Genomic DNA, 18,235 nt, shown 5'->3' on the forward strand with positions numbered 1-18,235 from the left:
CACCCCTCATTTGTGGCACTGCTTTGGGACGTTCCGATTTGATATTAATCAAGAGGACTGCGTCTGTCAATGAGCGACAGAGAAAAATGGATTTTTGTAAAATCTTACCGTAAAATCCTTTTCTCTTAAGCTCATTGACAGACGCAGTACCCGCCCCTCTACTTTTGAGTTGGGTTAAATTCTCTGACACTGCTTTGTGACATAACTGACATCCTGTAGCAGGAAGTGAGAGGATATACCCTCTGGGACTGCCCCTAAGGTGTGGCCAGAACGTTTTCCTTCTGCCTATTGTCATACTCCTGTAGAGGGCAGTATAACCCGATTTGATATTAATCAAGAGGACTACGTCTGTCAATGAGCTTAAGAGAAAAGGATTTTACGGTAAGATTTTACAAAAATCCATTTTTTTCTCCTGTTTTCTTTTTCCTGTGAGATCTACAATCAACTGCTGGACTGGGCGATGGGCTGGATAATCCAGATCCAGTGGTCACCCGTGTGGCCAGCGAGCGTGCGCAGACCTCAGCTCCGCGTTAGGTCAGCCACGACATAGCCCCACTGGATGGGGCTGGCCTGCGAATTAAACGCCTCACGAGGTCGCATACGACTGGGTCCCATCCCGAGTTGTAGCGTTCCTCTTGGCCGACAGCCCTCCCATTTCGATGGAGAGGGGCTCTGTTTGGAGCGGTGCCCACCCGGTCCCTGGTATGGTGAGTAGCTGCGCCCCCCCCCCGAAGGGGTTTGGGGTGGATGTGGCCCCTCCTTGGGATGGTTGGACCCCCGGGTTCCCCTCCTTCCCGTCAGGCATCCCCCTTTCATCTCTACCCCATCCTACCCTCCACTTATGCTGGGGCTGTTTTGGTGGTTTGGTCTACCTCCTAAGGTGGGGCAAGGCGCTATTACTGGGAATGGGGGCTGGGGGGGAATTAACTTGGTGGGGGTGCCTGCCAGAGCCCCCCTTCCTGCCTGGGTCTGTCCTTGAAGCCTAGGGATCCCTCCTGAGTCCCTGGAAGCCTTGTGGTGCTTCCATTTTGTTGTAGCCTGTGTACCCATGCACGGTGGCCACGTTTGTGTAGTCCGGTGGCCATTTTGCGGTGGTTTGCCTTTGAAAATAGAGGCAACCATGACAGTGGAGACCTGTGGGTGGTGTTTTCGGCGGTGGGAGCCCCTCCTCATCCCCTGGTGCTGACTCCTAGATCTTTTTACTTCCTGATCACTGTGCATGCAGTGCAGATTATCCTGGTGCTTGCAAGTGCCTGTTTCTGCTGGGTGGTGAGTCTGGTGGGGTTCTCTCCCTTTCTGCTGAGGAAAGCTTGGTGCTTTGTGCCCGTCCACTCAGGACGCACAATGTCATTTGCGCATGCGCAACGCGCACCTGGCTGTGAAGCTGCAAGCTGTCACAGGCTGCTGCCCACACTATATAGATGCCGCCGCCACAGGTAGAAGAGGAATAGAACTGAGGCTCTCGCCGGCCGCAGGGAATCCCACTATTCCCGACAGAAATGTCTTCTCCCACTATTCCCGACAGAAGTCTCTCCTCCCACTATTCCCGACAGAAGTGTCTAATCCCACTATTCCCGACAGAAGTGTCTAATCCCACTATTCCCGACAGAAGTGTCTAATCCCACTATTCCCGACAGAAGTGTCTCCTCCCACTATTCCAGACAGAAATGTCTCCTCCCACTATTCCCGACAGAAGTGTCTCCTCCCACTATTCCAGACAGAAGTGTCTCCTCCCACTATTCCAGACAGAAATGTCTCCTCCCACTATACCCAACATAAATCTTTCCTCCCACTATTCCCGACAGAAGTCTCTCCTCCCACTATTCCCGACAGAAGTCTCTCCTCCCACTATTCCCGACAGAAGTGTCTAATCCCACTATTCCCGACAGAAGTGTCTAATCCCACTATTCCCGACAGAAGTGTCTCCTCCCACTATTCCAGACAGAAATGTCTCCTCCCACTATTCCCGACAGAAGTGTCTCCTCCCACTATTCCAGACAGAAGTGTCTCCTCCCACTATTCCAGACAGAAATGTCTCCTCCCACTATACCCAACATAAATCTTTCCTCCCACTATTCCCGACAGAAGTCTCTCCTCCCACTATTCCCGACAGAAATGTCTCCTCCCACTATTCCCAAACCCCCCCGAAATATTACCAGTCAGGTCCAAGTACGAGCCAAACCACGTCATCACCTAATGCAGGAGCCAGATCCTGAACCACACCCACCACAGCGGGGGCTGCGAGAGACCCCCAGCCAATAAGAAAGAAGTGAAAAGATGAGGACCCCTACAGACACATCAGCCCCCCCCTCCCATCACTGACAGATAAGGACCCCCTACAGACACATCAGCCCCCCCTCCCATTACTGACAGATGAGGACCCCTACAGACACATCAGCCCCCCCTCCCATCACTGACAGAGGAGGACCCCTACAGACACATCAGCCCCCCTCCCATCACTGACAGATGAGGACCCCTACAGACACATCAGCCCCCACCCCTCCCATCACTGATAGATGAGGACCCCTACAAACACATCAGCCCCCCCTCCCATCACTGACAGATGAGGACCCCTACAGACACATCAGCCCCCCCCCCCCCCATCACTGACAGATGAGGACCCCTACAGACACATCAGCCCCCACCCCTCCCATCACTGATAGATGAGGACCCCTACAGACACATCAGCCCCCCCTCCCATCACTGACAGATGAGGACCCCTACAGACACATCAGCCCCCCTCCCATCACTGACAGACGAGGACCCCTACAGACACATCAGCCCCCCCTCCCATCAACAAGGGACTAGGACCCCTACAGACAAATCAGCCCCACCTCCCATCACTGACTAGGACCCCTACAGACACATCAGCCCCCCCTCCCATCACTGACAGATGAGGACCCCTACAGACACATCAGCCCCCCTCCCATCACTGATAGATGAGGACCCCTACAAACACATCAGCCCCCCTCCCATCACTGACAGACGAGGACCCCCATCACTGACAGATGAGGACCCCTACAGACACATCAGCCCCCCCTCCCATCAACAAGGGACTAGGACCCCTACAGACAAATCAGCCCCACCTCCCATCACTGACTAGGACCCCTATAGACACATCAGCACCCCCTCCCATCACTGACAGACGAGGACCCCTACAGACAGCAGGGCCCCCGTCTCATCGCTGAGGGATGAGAACCCCTACAGCCACATCAGTCCCCCTTTCATCATCATCATCATCACGGGTCAGTCAGCTCAGACACATTGAATGCTTTATTATAAAATGGGAGGCCTCAGACATCGTATATACAAGGCACTTCAACTTGGGGCCCCCATAGCAAATGCAGAACCACAAGTCCCAGCGTGCAGAGTTGTACTTCCACCGGAGGGTGTAGTCCATCACATTGTCCCCCAGGTTCCGGAGCGGCTCTGTCCGCTATCACTGACTGGTTGCCATGGTCCAAGGGATGGCTTGGGGGGAGGGTGGAATTATGTGAACAGTCTGATGGTAGCGTCGGCTCCCGATGAGAAGACCCAGGGCTGAGTGGGGTGAAAGACGACATCCAAAACGCCCAGATCCCTCGTGATCTCATGTCCACGCAGAACCTTCACCGGCACAATGAGAGGATTCTGGAGGAGATCACTGCAGGCAGAGAGGAAGGAGTCAGAGAAATATACTACATACACGTGCAGAGCACATACACCGACCATACTACATACACGTGCAGAGCACGTACACCGACCATACTACATACACGTGCAGAGCACGTACACCGACCATACTACATACACGTGCAGAGCACGTACACCGACCATACTACATACACGTGCAGAGCACGTACACCGACCATACTACATACACGTGCAGAGCGTGCACGCCCAGCATACTACCTACACGTGCAGAGCACGTACACCGACCATACTACATACACGTGCAGAGCACGTACACCGACCATACTACATACACGTGCAGAGCGTGCACGCCCAGCATACTACATACACGTGCAGAGCACGTTTACCGACCATACTACATACACGTGCAGAGCGTGCACGCCCAGCATACTACGTACACGTGCAGAGCGTGCACGCCCAGCATACTACGTACACGTGCAGAGCACGTACACCGACCATACTACATACACGTGCAGAGCACGTACACCGACCATACTACATACACGTGCAGAGCACGTACACCGACCATACTACATACACGTGCAGAGCACGTACACCAACCATACTACATACACGTGCAGAGCACGTACACCAACCATACTACATACACGTGCAGAGCACGTACACCAACCATACTACATACACGTGCAGAGCACGTACACCAACCATACTACATACACGTGCAGAGCACGTACACCGACCATACCACATACACGTGCAGAGCACGTACACCAACCATGCTACATACACGTGCAGAGCACGTACACCGACCATGCTACATACACGTGCAGAGCGTGCATGCCCAGCATACTACATACATGTGTAGAGCATGTACACTGACATACTACATACACGTACACCAACCATACTACATACACGTACAGAGCACGTACACCAACCATACTACATACACGTGCACACCGAGCATACTACATACACGCCGACCATACTACATACACGTGCAGAGCACGTATACCAACCATACTACATACATGTGCAGAGTGTGCACACAGAGCATAGAGCATACATCATACATGTGCAGAGCATGCACACTGAGCAGTCACTTACTTGTACACCATGCCATGGCAGACTATAACGCTGCCATCATCTGAACCCGAGGCAAACAGCGGGTACTGTCTATGGAACGCCACCGACCGCAGAGCTTTCTTGTGATGTCTACAAAACCATGGACATGAATATCATCATTACCTTCATACATGGGCCAGACAAAGGCACACAGACCAGAGAGAATGGAAAGAGGGGGGAGAGGACACTAGGAAAAGGGAAGAGAGGATGGGGGGGGGGGGACTGCACAGCGCAGACTCTCACCTGAGCACTTTGTACGGTTTGGTAGAGAGATCCATGTCGAACCACGCCAGCTTGGAGTCATAACTTCCACAGATCAGGTTGTCACCTGAAGACAACAGAACAAACCCCGAGCAGAGCGGATGAGTAGAGAAGGTCACACGTCAGGTCAGCCTGGTCTGCTTCTACCCCCCCCCCCCCTCCAGTACCGGAGACCCCTCCCAACCCCCCACACAATCTACAGGTTATGTCAATTCCCACAATGAATAGCTAGGACTTTACATGGAACGCACAATCTGCATCCTGCGGGGTTCTCCTTCAACACAGCAATCCAGGAGGCCATCCCATCCCCCCATTATCACCCCTCATACGTCCTCCCCACACCTCCCAGGCTTTCACTACAGGGTATATAGTCCCTATCATATCACCCCCCCCAACCCCCGCTCCAGTGTCATTCCTCTACTGCCCAGTGTATAACCCTCATACCACCTGCCTCCTCCCCCGGGCTCACCTTCAGGGTGTATAATAACCCTCCTCCCTTCCCCCCACCCCCGGGCTCACCTTCAGGGTGTATGATAACCCTCCTCCCTTCCCCCCACCCCCGGGCTCACCTTCAGGGTGTATAATAACCCTCCTCCCTTCCCCACCCCCGGGCTCACCTTCAGGGTGTATGATAACCCTCATCCCTTCCCCGCACCCCCGGGCTCCCCATCCATCCACCCCCACCCCCGGGCTCACCTTCAGGGTGTATGATAACCCTCCTCCCTTCCCCCCACCCCGGGGCTCACCTTCAGGGTGTATGATAACCCTCATCCCTTCCCCCCACCCCCGGGCTCACCTTCAGGGTGTATAATAACCCTCCTCCCTTCCCCCCACCCCCGGGCTCACCTTCAGGGTGTATAATAACCCTCCTCCCTTCCCCCCACCCCCCGGGCTCACCTTCAGCGTGTATAATAACCCTCCCCCCACCCCCGGGCTCACCTTCAGGGTGTATGATAACCCTCATCCCTTCCCCCCCACCCCCGGGCTCACCTTCCCCCCACCCCCAGGCTCACCTTCCCCCCACCCCCGGGCTCACCTGCGGGGTGGATGGCGATGCTGGACACCCACTTGCAGTTGGCCATCAGTTTCTTGGTGAGCTCCTGTTTCAGTAGGTTGTAGACGCGGACGTATCTCTGGGTCGCCACAAAGAAGAAGGGGCGCACCGGGTGGAAGAGAACCCTCTGGACCTGCCCCTTGTTCTTCCGGAATGGGTTCTGGCTCCGCCTCCGGCCCAGCTGGTGTATGAGAACCTGCGAGTTCCCATTATCCGGAATAACCACGGCAAAGTAATCCCCCCGAGCGTGCCACGTCACCTGCTTCACCGCCTGGAACCCCAGAAAATGGAGAGTTATCGGGGTACAGAGAGCAGAACTTCCTCCATTACTAGTACTGGCGGGTACAGAGAGCAGAACTTCCTCCATTACTAGTACTGGCGGGTACAGAGAGCAGAACTTCCTCCATTACTAGTACTGGCGGGTACCCAAGAGAGCAGAACTTCCTCCATTACTAGTACTGGTGGGTACAGAGAGCAGAACTTCCTCCATTACTAGTACTGGCGGGTACCCAAGAGAGCAGAACTTCCTCCATTACTAGTACTGGCGGGTACAGAGAGCAGAACTTCCTCCATTACTAGTACTGGCGGGTACCCAAGAGAGCAGAACTTCCTCCATTACTAGTACTGGGGGGGTATAGAGAGCAGAACTTCCTCCATTACTAGTACTGGCGGGTACCCAAGAGAGCAGAACTTCCTCCATTACTAGTACTGGCGGGTACCCAAGAGAGCAGAACTTCCTCCATTACTAGTACTGGCGGGTACCCAAGAGAGCAGAACTTCCTCCATTACTAGTACTGGCGGGTACCCGAGAGAGCAGAACTTCCTCCATTACTAGTACTGGCGGGTACCCAAGAGAGCAGAACTTCCTCCATTACTAGTACTGGCGGGTACCCGAGAGAGCAGAATTTCCTCCATTACTAGTACTGGCGGGTACCCAAGAGAGCAGAACTTCCTCCATTACTAGTACTGGCGGGTACCCGAGAGAGCAGAACTTCCTCCATTACTAGTACTGGCGGGTACCCAAGAGAGCAGAACTTCCTCCATTACTAGTACTGGCGGGTACCCAAGAGAGCAGAGCTTCCTCCATTACTAGTACTGGCGGGTAACCGAGAGAGCAGAACTTCCTCCATTAGTAGTACTGGCGGGTACCCAAGAGAGCAGAGCTTCCTCCATTACTAGTACTGGCGGGTACCCGAGAGAGCAGAACTTCCTCCATTACTAGTACTGGCGGGTACCCAAGAGAGCAGAACTTCCTCCATTACTAGTACTGGCGGGTACCCGAGAGAGCAGAGCTTCCTCCATTACTAGTACTGGCGGGTACCCAAGAGAGCAGAGCTTCCTCCATTACTAGTACTGGGGGGTACAGAGAGCAGAGCTTCCTCCATTACTAGTACTGGGGGGTACAGAGAGCAGAACTTCCTCCATTACTAGTACTGGGGGGGTACCCAAGAGAGCAGAACTTTCTCCATTACTAGTACTGGGATATTTTCTCCATTATTGGGGGATGGGGATTTTACCTTCTCGTGTGTGATACGGAGGCGGACGCCCTCTTCATACTGCGCTCCCTCCACTGCCTCCCACTTCACTGGTTGTGGCTTCTCCTCTTCGGGAGGTTGGTACGCCCCCACAAGCTGATCTGTAGAATTGCAGAGTAGACGGTCTCCAAGTCCCGGGTTCACAATGAAAATGGAGCGCTCCCTACAGGTGGAGACAGAGAAGTTTTGGGTGGCTCCTTGCAGAGAGTCCTTTCCCTGCACACTGCCGTCATCTACAAACCCAACCATTAGAAGCTGCAGACGGTAAACCAAACTAACTTCCAGCCGGGAAGACTTCAAGCTTTATCATAGCCTCTACTCTCAATCTGTATTGTCCCTTGCTCACCTCTGTAAACCTCCCCCAAACCAACCAACACCCACCCACTCTCTGTACTGCTTCTCCAAGCATTTTATGAAAAAGAAAAACACCCCTGATATCCCTTTAGATGTGCATACACTGGCTGCTGCAGACTTTAGCTGTGCAATCTGCTGATCACTCTGAGTGTAATCAGGTAACCGGTCAGCAGATTGAACAGCCAAATTCTGCACCAGCCCATGGCCAGCAGGAAGGCGAGTGAAAGTCTAAAGAGAGAAGCATGCACATCTAAAAGGAATGCTGGGGATGTGTTCTTTCATATAACGCTCAGGCTCCAATTGTCTTGCCCCTCCCCCCTTTGAAAGCAAAGACCCAATGATGATCGAGTTTACAAAGATAAAGAACTTCTTATTGAAAAATGTTATTTGCATGTTAATAGGAGGGAACCAGGGAAGGCATTACATGCTACCATTCCACTTCAGCCCATCAGCCTCTATCCTGGGAGAATTATCACCATAGTACTGTATGAGGTATGCAGGTCACCTATCTGCCCCCTCTAGAAGCCAATTGTACATTAATAGCCCCAAGGGGGTCACTCACACACATGCAGCCACCAGGATCATTGTGGCGTTCGGGTTCCAGCTGACGCTCTTGATGGCGCCGTCCAGGAGGATGGATTTCATGCAGCGTCCAGTACTGACCTCCCAGAACCTGAGGGTGCAGTCATCAGATCCTGGAGGGAGAGGGGGGGAGGTTATTGCATGATCTTACCCGGGGGTGGGGGGGGGGGGGGGTCCGTACTACAGCTGAACAGCTCACATACCTGAGACAATCCATTGTCCAGAGGGGCAGACACTGATACAGCGCACCAGATCTGTGTGTCCGCGGTACACCTGAGGAAAGAAAGATGGCGTGACTGGGGGTTGGAGGGGTAGCTGGTGGGCTCCAAAAGACCAACAGAGAGGGGAGGGGCTATGGGAGTCCTATGGACAGGGAACCAGGAGGACTCCGGAAGATATATAGAGGGGGAGCCCAGGGGGTTCCCATAGACCCACAAAGGAGAGTCAGGGAGAGAAGGGCTCCAGGAGACCCATGGACAACCATGGAAGATCCACGGGGGGGGGCTCTAGGAGATCCACAGATGACCATATATGACCTACGGAGGGGGAAGATCCAGGAAACCTACAGACGACCATTGAAGACCCATGGAGGGGGGATCCAGGAAATCTACAGAGGACCATAGAAGACCCACGGAGGGGGAGATCCAGGAAACCCACAGAGGATCATGGAAGACCCATGGAGGGGGAGATCCAGGAAACCCACAGAGGTCCATTGAAGACCCATGGAGGGGGGATCCAGGAAACCCACAGAGGTCCATTGAAGACCCATGGAGGGGAGATCCAGGAAACCCACAGAGGTCCATTGAAGACCCATGGAGGGGGGATCCAGGAAACCCACAGAGGTCCATTGAAGACCCATGGAGGGGAGATCCAGGAAACCCACAGGAGGTCCATTGAAGACCCATGGAGGGGGAAATCCAGGAAACCTACAGAGGACCATGGAAGACCCATAGAGGGGGAGATCCAGGAAACCCACAGAGGTCCATGGAAGACCCATGGAGGGGGAGATCCAGGAAACCCACAGAGGTCCATTGAAGACCCAGGGAGGGGGAGATCCAGGAAACCCACAGAGGTCCATTGAAGACCCATAGAGGGGGAGATCCAGGAAACCTACAGAGGACCATGGAAGACCCATGGAGGGGGAGATCCAGGAAACCCATAGAGGTCCATGGAAGACCCACGGAGGGGGAGCTTCAGGAGACCCACAGAGGATCATGGAAGACCCATGGAGGGGGAGCTTCAGGAGACCCACAGAGGATCATGGAAGACCCATGGAGGGGGGATCCAGGAAACCCACAGAGGTCCATGGAAGACCCATGGAGGGGGAGATCCAGGAAACCTACAGAGGTCCATTGAAGACCCATGGAGGGGGAGATCCAGGAAACCCACAGAGGTCCATTGAAGACCCAGGGAGGGGGAGATCCAGGAAACCCACAGAGGTCCATTGAAGACCCATAGAGGGGGAGATCCAGGAAACCTACAGAGGACCATGGAAGACCCATGGAGGGGGAGATCCAGGAAACCCATAGAGGTCCATGGAAGACCCACGGAGGGGGAGCTTCAGGAGACCCACAGAGGATCATGGAAGACCCATGGAGGGGGAGCTTCAGGAGACCCACAGAGGATCATGGAAGACCCATGGAGGGGGGATCCAGGAAACCCACAGAGGTCCATGGAAGACCCATGGAGGGGGAGATCCAGGAAACCTACAGAGGTCCATTGAAGACCCATGGAGGGGGAGATCCAGGAAACCCACAGAGGTCCATTGAAGACCCAGGGAGGGGGAGATCCAGGAAACCCACAGAGGTCCATTGAAGACCCATGGAGGGGGAGATCCAGGAAACCCATAGAGGTCCATGGAAGACCCACAGAGGGGGAGCTTCAGGAGACCCACAGAGGTCCATGGAAGACCCACGGAGGGGGAGCTTCAGGAGACCCACAGAGGATCATGGAAGACCCATGGAGGGGGGATCCAGGAAACCTACAGAGGACCATTGAAGACCCACGGAGGGGGAGCTTTAGGAGACCCACAGAGGTCCATGGAAGATCAATGGAGGGGGAACTTCAGGAAACCCACAGAGGATCATGGAAGACCCATGGAGGGGGAGCTTCAGGAAACCCACAGAGGTCCATGGAAGACCCAATAGAGGGGGGAAAGAAGTGGAGGTTCAAGGAGACCCAAGGAAGGGGAGCCTGTAAGGAATCCAAGAGGCACAGTCCATGAGAGAGGGGGTCCAGGGACTTCCAGAAACACACAAGAGGATGGATCTAGTAGACATGGTGGGGAAGTTTGGGCTCCGGAGGCGGAGTTTGGGTTGGGGGTAGGCTCTAGAAGACCCAAACCAGATTCTTAAGATCCTATTCCCAATGCACTCCAGGAAAACAAAGGGAGCATGTGACTGACTGTGATGGGGGTAATGTAGCGGCTCTTACCATGGACTGTATGGTGGGGAACGGTTGCAGGTCTCGTGGTCGGGGTAGTTTGGGGATCAGATCTTCAGGATCCACATTCACCTGCAGATGAGAAGAATGAGATTTCAGGGAAGGAAGACTCTTAATACTTGAAGAGGATCAACTCACCGATGTCCACCTACCCTCATCTTCCTCTGCCGGGGACACAGGTACAGATCCAGGCAGCGCTCAAACCGCTCGTGAATAAAGCAGGCATAGGCGGGCACAGTGCGCAGGCTGTCATGCCGCTTGGGTAGGAATGGCAACTTCCTGTCTTCAGGGTCCAGCTGTTCCCAGGCCAGTTTCTGGGGGAGGAAAAAGAAAAGGGGGGACCAGTTATACAGGGCACTGAATGCTTCCAGACCAATCAGAGCCCCACAAAACCCTCTACACTGGGTCAGCGACCAATCAGAGCCCACAAAGCTTCTACACACCTCGTGCCCAAAACACAGCCCACCAGCCCTCTGTGTGCAGCCCACAGGCTATTGGGCACCATAAAGACAGCAGAGTGCTGGAATGTTCTCTGTGGTGTCAGTGAGGTACTTAATGCATCCACTGACACCAATGTTGGGGGTTATCAATGAACCCACCGACACCAATGTTGGGGGTTATCAATGAACCCACTGACACCAATGTTGGGGGTTATCAGTGAACCCACTGACACCAATGTTGGGGGTTATCAATGAACCCACTGACACCAATGTTCGGGGTTATTATTGCATCCACTGACACCAACGTTGGGGGTTATTATTGCATCCATTGACAACAATATTGGGGGTTATTACTGCATCAAATTACACCATTGTTGGGGGTTATTATTGCGTCCATTGACAACAATATTGGGGGTTATTACTGCATCCAATGACACCAATGTTGGGGGTTATTATTGCATCTACTGATACCAACGTTGGGGGTTATAACTGCACTTTCTGACACCAATGTTGGGGGTTAGAATTGCATCCATGGACACCATTGTTGGGGGTTATTATTGCATCCTGCCAGGAATTTATTGTCACATCCCCAGTGGGGAGATCTGCAGTCACTTCCTATTCCTGTGACCACGTTCTCTGAGACAGGAAGTGAAAGGAAATTTAAATGTCCTAAATGTCACCAAAACAGGAAGTGTTCACACGGGGACACCTTTACCCCCTTCCTTTTCTGTCTGGGACAGGGGGTGAGGGGAAATCCCCCCAGTGGGGAAAGGGAAGAGTTATAAGAGTCTCTCTATCCTAAATAAAACGAAGAGGACAGCTAAGACAGTCAGTTTGTTACACCCCCAACCTCGTCACCATCATACACGTCACCGTACGCTCACCTCCTCCTCAGTCATCAGATACTCCGGAGGGGGGTTATAGGACTCTTCATGGCCAGGAAGGGAAAGTTTCGGAGCTGGCACATGCATCTTGTGTCTCCCCAGGATGGCGTTTGGATCTTCCTGTGCCCATAGATCATAGTAAGCGGGGGTGTCATCACGAGGCTTCCGTGGTCGAATCCACCCCATCTTTATGGCATGGACCAACTTAGAGACCTGAAAACGGAGAACGGGGATGTTGGGCTGTGTGAGCGTGCGCAGACTAGAAACAGACAGAGATACAGAGAGATGGAGACACCGAGAGACATACAGAGAGATGGAGACACCAAGAGACATACAGAGAGATGGAGACACCGAGAGACATACAGAGAGATGGAGACACCGAGAGACATACAGAGAGATGGAGACACCGAGAGACATACAGAGAGATGGAGACACCGAGAGACATACAGAGAGATGGAGACACCGAGAGACATACAGAGAGATGGAGACACCGAGAGACATACAGAGAGATGGAGACACCGAGAGACATACAGAGAGATGGAGACACCAAGAGACATACAGAGAGATGGAGACACCGAGAGACATACAGAGATATGGAGACACCAAGAGACGCAGAGATGGAGAGAGACACCGAGAGACATACAGAGAGATGGAGACACCAAGAGATGCAGAGATGGAGAGAGACACAGAGAGACATACAGAGAGATGGAGACACCGAGAGACATACAGAGAGATGGAGACACAGAGAGACATACAGAGAGATGGAGACACCGAGAGACATACAGAGAGATGGAGACACCGAGAGACATACAGAGAGATGGAGACACCGAGAGACATACAGAGAGATGGAGACACCGAGAGACATACAGAGAGATGGAGACACAGAGAGACATACAGAGAGATGGAGACACAGAGAGACATACAGAGAGATGGAGACACCGAGAGACATACAGAGGGATGGAGACACCAAGATAGAGAGACATACAGAGAGATGAAGACACCAAGATAGAAAGACATACAGAGAGATGGAGACACCAAGAGACACAAAGATGGAGAGACATACAGAGAGATGGAGACACAAAGAGACACAGAGACATACAGAGAGATGGAGACACAAAGAGAAATGGAGACACCAAAAGATATAGAAATGGAGAGTCATAAAGCGAGATGGAGACACCAAGAGACATACAGAGAGATGGAGACACCAAGAAACATACAGAGAGGTGGAGACACCAAGAGACAAAGAGATGGAGAGACATACAGAGAGATGGAGACACCGAGAGACATGCAGAGAGATGCAGACATCACGAGACATACAGACAGGTGGAGACAGAGAGACATACAGAGAGATGGAGACACCGAGAGAAACAGAGATGGAGACACCAAAAGACACTGAGAAACGGAGAGACATACAGAGAGATGAAGACACCAAGATAGAGAGACATACAGAGAGATGGAGACACAAAGAGAAATGGAGACACCAAGAGATATAGAGATGGAGAGTCATAAAGCGAGATGGAGACACCAAGAGAAACTGAGAGATGGAGAGAAATACAGAGAGATGGAAACACCAAGAGACACTGAGAGATGGAGAGACATACAGAGAGATGGAGACACCGAGAGACACAAAGATGGAGAGACATACAGAGAGATGGAGACACCGAGAGACACAAAGATGGAGAGACATACAGAGAGATGGAGACACCAAGAGACACAGAGGTGGAGAGACGACATTATAAAAAAACAGAGCGACATGGAGAGATAACCAGAGAAAGGGAGGCGGGAGACACAGAGATGGAAAGACTAAGACAACAAAAGAAAAAGAGACACACAACGATATAAAAAGAGGCATTGAGAGTTGGAAAGATAACCAGAGAAAGAGACACACCAAGAGAGGGAGACACACCAAGAGAGGGAGACACACCAAGAGAGGGAGGCATGGGTACCCAGAAGTAGGGGAGAGCAGCCACCTTCTTCCATGGGAATGGCTCCGGAGGGAGGTCATCCACTCACCTTTTCCTTCTCGATCAGGGATGGGATGAAGCTGCGTTTGTCGGCTGGCCGGTTGGTGACAGGATGGATCATGGTCTCATGGGTGAAGAAATCCACATATGGCTGGAGAGGGAAAAGAGAGGGGTCAGCAAGGTTCATAAATGCACCAAGTGATGTCCATCCAACATGCAACTTCCATTGCACTCACCTCATAAGGGTCATACTTGGTGTCCCCAAACTGTCCACGCTGAATCCGCTCCACCAGGTCCACCTGCTCATCAGTCAGCTTAATGTCCTGTCCAGTTTTCTTATCATGAACAGTTCTCCTGGGGAAAGGTGGACACCGTGTGTTATATACTATTATGGTACTTTATACACATAACCCGGCATAATGGGGACATTATGGCAGCCCATCACCAAATTACAGAGCTTCCCACCCAGAGATGGAAGAAGATAGCGGACAATGGTCACTGCATGGTGAGGAAGCAGCATGGTGGCTTTGCAGTCCTGGGATACAGTTCCAGTAGGACTCAATCTACATTGATTTCGTACATGACCCTTATTCATATACAGTGTAATATACGTTCCCCAATCAACCCCTGGAATGTCAGGGTCAGACTTTTCCTAACGAACTAAAACAAAGAGCTACTGTATGTACGAGAGGTCCCAACACTCACCAATAATCGGGATTCTCCATCTTGTCCAGGAATTCCTCCAGCTGGTCCTTCGTCTTCAGAGGCTTGAAGATCTTCTTGCCATCCAGATCATAACCAATGTGCGGGAAATCCTTGTACCACTCCATAGGGATGTTCCCCACCGTGTTCCGGATGTCCTGTCGGAGAGAGGAGCCCAAGCTGAGTGCAATGACACCGATACCAGAGATAGGAGAATGGAGGTGGACAAATCAATAGGGAATGCAAGAGCCAGTCAGTCCAATCTAGGAGCAGCGAGCAGTTTAGGGAAGCAGTGAACATCTTCTGTCTTCCACCAAGTCAACTAGAAGCCACCTTGTGCTGCCTGGCTCTGACTCTTCTCCAGCCTGGTTATGGAGGAAGTCATATCAGGAGAAAATAATAACATATACAGGGGGAGCCCCTAGCAACCTCAGGAGGAGCCCCTAGCAACCTCAGGAGGAGCCCCTAGCAACCTCAGGAGGAGCCCCTAGCAACCTCAGGAGGAGCCCCTAGCAACCTCAGGAGCAGCCCTCGGGAACCACGGAACCCTGGTTGAGAAATACAGCCCTAGAGAACAAAATAGTGGTAGTTCCAATTATTTACGTCACATGATATTACTGCAAAGGTCTAGGATTTGTTACATTTCTGTAAAAAAACACACTAAAGTGAATTTTAGGGCAAACAAACGCAATAAACGACCCAAATTTTTGGTAAAATATAAAAAGACGAGGTCACACCGAGTAGATACCCAACATGTCAAACCATAAATTTGGGCGCGCCTATGAAATGGCGACCAACTTTCAGTAACATTCAGTACAGGTCATCAGTTTAGTGTTACGGAGGAGGTCTGGGGTAGAATTATCGCTCTCACTTCGTCGGGCGCGGCGATATGTAACGTGTATCGCAATCTATGTTTGCACACGTAGGTCCCCCGACGTGTTACATTACGTTAGTGCATGCGTATATATTTGGGGGTGGGAGAGCTTCAAAAAAAAATATATATTTTTTTTTTGGGGGGGGGAGGGGGGGGGGAATTGCGTGTGCTTGGATGTAAATATTTTCTTTTGCTTAACCTTTTTTATTTTTATCACATAGGGAACAAAAAGTCCCCTATATGATGATTTTTAGGGGACCGGTTCTCTTTAATGAGACATGCACCCCCAAATATCTCCTCTGGGCTCCACTGATGTAATGGAATGCAGATCACACTGCACAATACATCCCTTCCCGGGTAAAAGGACAGGGGGACCCGGAAGTGATGTCATACATGTCACTTTCCGGGTCACCAACATGAAGGGGAGGAGAAAGAAGTTTGTCCGTTCTTCTCCCTCCCATGTCAGTCCCGGGCCCTTAGGGAATTCATGGCGGGGCTTTGCCGGTACCGGGGGGGGGGGTGCAGGCAATGGGGCGGCAGGGCTGCAGGAGTCTGCCTAGCAGTTTTACACACAATCTCAGGGGCTGCAGCCATTGTGTGCGACACCCCCAGCTGCCAGGTCTGTACAACATATGGACCTGGCAGCCTAAGGGTTAAGGACAGTGATGATATGAAGCCATTTATTATCACAGAGTTGTTTGGCTCTATAAATTGCAATTATTGTGTCAATAAATAGTCAATGAGTTTGTAGCTCTCATGCGGATGTACTGAGCGGATACTGGGCCATGGGGAGCAGAAAAGAACTGTCAAAAGACCTGCGTAACAGAGTAATGGAAAAAGAATACGAAGCCTTTCAATATGCCAGTTAGTACTGTTATCTCTTATTAGTACAGTTATCACTTATTAAGAAGTGTAAAATTCGGGGATCTCCTGATACCAAGCCAAGGTCAGGTAGACCAAGAAAGATTGCAGCCACAACTGCCAGAAGAATTGTTCGGGATACAAAGAAAACCCCACATGAACCTCAGGAGAAAAAATACAGGCTGCTCTGGAAAAAGATGGAGAGGTTGTTTCAAGGAGCACAGTATGGCAATACTTGAACAAAAATGAGCTGCATGGTCGAGTTGCCAGAAAGAAGCTTTTACTGCACCAATGGCAAAAAAAAGCCCAGTAACAATATGGCCGACAACACCTTGACACGCCTTACGGTTTCTGGTACACTTTAATCTGGAGTGACTAGACCAAAATAGAGCTTTATGATCAAAACCATAAGCGCTATGCTTGGAAAGGGACAATAATACCATCCCCATTGTGAGGCATGGTGGTGGCTCACTGATATTTTAGGCGGGGGGGGGGCTCTAAAGGCACAGGGGGGATATTGTGAAAATTGATGGAAAGATGAATGCAGTGTTATCAGAAAATACTGGCAGATACATTTCATTCGTCTGCAGGAAAGCTGCGCATGGGAGCACGGCATTGACCCAAAGCACAAGGTCAAGGTGACCCTCCAGTGGTTAAAGCAGAAAAAGGTGAAGGTTCTAGAGTGGCCGTCTCCTGACCTTTATATCATTGAGCCGCTCTGGGGAAATCTCAAACGTGCGGTTCATGTGAGACGACCAAAGACTTTGCATGACCTGGAGGCATTTTGCCAAGACGAATGGGCAGCTCTACCACCTGCAAAAATTCGGGCCTCGTAGACTATTACAGAAGACTGTCTGCGGTCATTGATGCTAAAGGGGGCAATATACAGGATTAGGAACTAAGGGAATGCAGAGTTTTGAATGGAGGAGGGGGGGGGGGGGGGGTTGCATTTCATGGGTTTACTTGTTGCCATGTTTTGTTTTAGGATTGTGCCATTCCCTTATCACCTCCAGTTACAGAATATGAAACTGAAGAAATGGGTTTTGCCGGCTCACTCATACATCCTGTATATTACCAATTCTCCATGGGGGGGGGGGGGGGGGGTGCAAACTTTTCAGCACAAATGTAGTCGTCTACAGGGAGTGCAGAATTATTAGGCAAATGAGTATTTTGAGCACATCATCCTCTTTATGCATGTTGTCTTACTCCAAGCTGTATAGGCTGGAAAGCCTACTACCAACTAAGCATATTAGGTGATGTGCATCTCTGTAATGAGAAGGGGTGTGGTCTAATGACATCAACACCCTATATCAGGTGTGCATAATTATTAGGCAACTTCCTTTCCTTGGGCAAAATGGGTGAAAAGAAGGACTTGACAGGCTCAGAAAAGTCAAAAATAGTGAGATATCTTGCAGAGGGATGCAAAGCTTCTGAAGCGTGATCATCGAACAATCAAGCATTTCATTCAAAATAGTCAACAGGGTCGCAAGAAGCGTGTGGAAAAACCAAGGCGCAAAATAACAG

The 18,235-nt window shown here is 51.5% G+C and overlaps 1 protein-coding gene across 1 annotated transcript in view; it reads right to left on the bottom strand.

Annotated features, from left to right (window-relative positions):
• Window positions 1–3,255: 3,255 nt before the first annotated feature.
• The window catches only part of BOP1 (BOP1 ribosomal biogenesis factor), a 58,524-nt gene continuing 43,544 nt past the window's right edge, over window positions 3,256–18,235 (bottom strand). Inside the window, exons 2-14 of the mRNA XM_082276124.1 lie at window positions 14,980–15,134; window positions 14,511–14,628; window positions 14,324–14,425; window positions 12,311–12,523; window positions 11,139–11,300; window positions 10,978–11,058; window positions 8,748–8,817; window positions 8,525–8,657; window positions 7,591–7,771; window positions 6,056–6,344; window positions 5,002–5,086; window positions 4,741–4,848; window positions 3,256–3,643 (exon numbers count right to left, since the gene is read on the bottom strand). Coding sequence (XP_082132250.1) covers window positions 3,490–3,643; window positions 4,741–4,848; window positions 5,002–5,086; window positions 6,056–6,344; window positions 7,591–7,771; window positions 8,525–8,657; window positions 8,748–8,817; window positions 10,978–11,058; window positions 11,139–11,300; window positions 12,311–12,523; window positions 14,324–14,425; window positions 14,511–14,628; window positions 14,980–15,104 — 1,821 coding nt within the window. The 5' untranslated portion in view covers window positions 15,105–15,134 and the 3' untranslated portion in view covers window positions 3,256–3,489. The remainder of the gene's footprint in view (window positions 3,644–4,740; window positions 4,849–5,001; window positions 5,087–6,055; window positions 6,345–7,590; window positions 7,772–8,524; window positions 8,658–8,747; window positions 8,818–10,977; window positions 11,059–11,138; window positions 11,301–12,310; window positions 12,524–14,323; window positions 14,426–14,510; window positions 14,629–14,979; window positions 15,135–18,235) is intronic.

Source organism: Pelophylax lessonae, assembly GCF_965119305.1.
Source record: "Pelophylax lessonae genome assembly, contig: HAP1_SCAFFOLD_291, whole genome shotgun sequence".
Classification (NCBI taxonomy): Eukaryota; Metazoa; Chordata; class Amphibia; order Anura; family Ranidae; genus Pelophylax; species Pelophylax lessonae.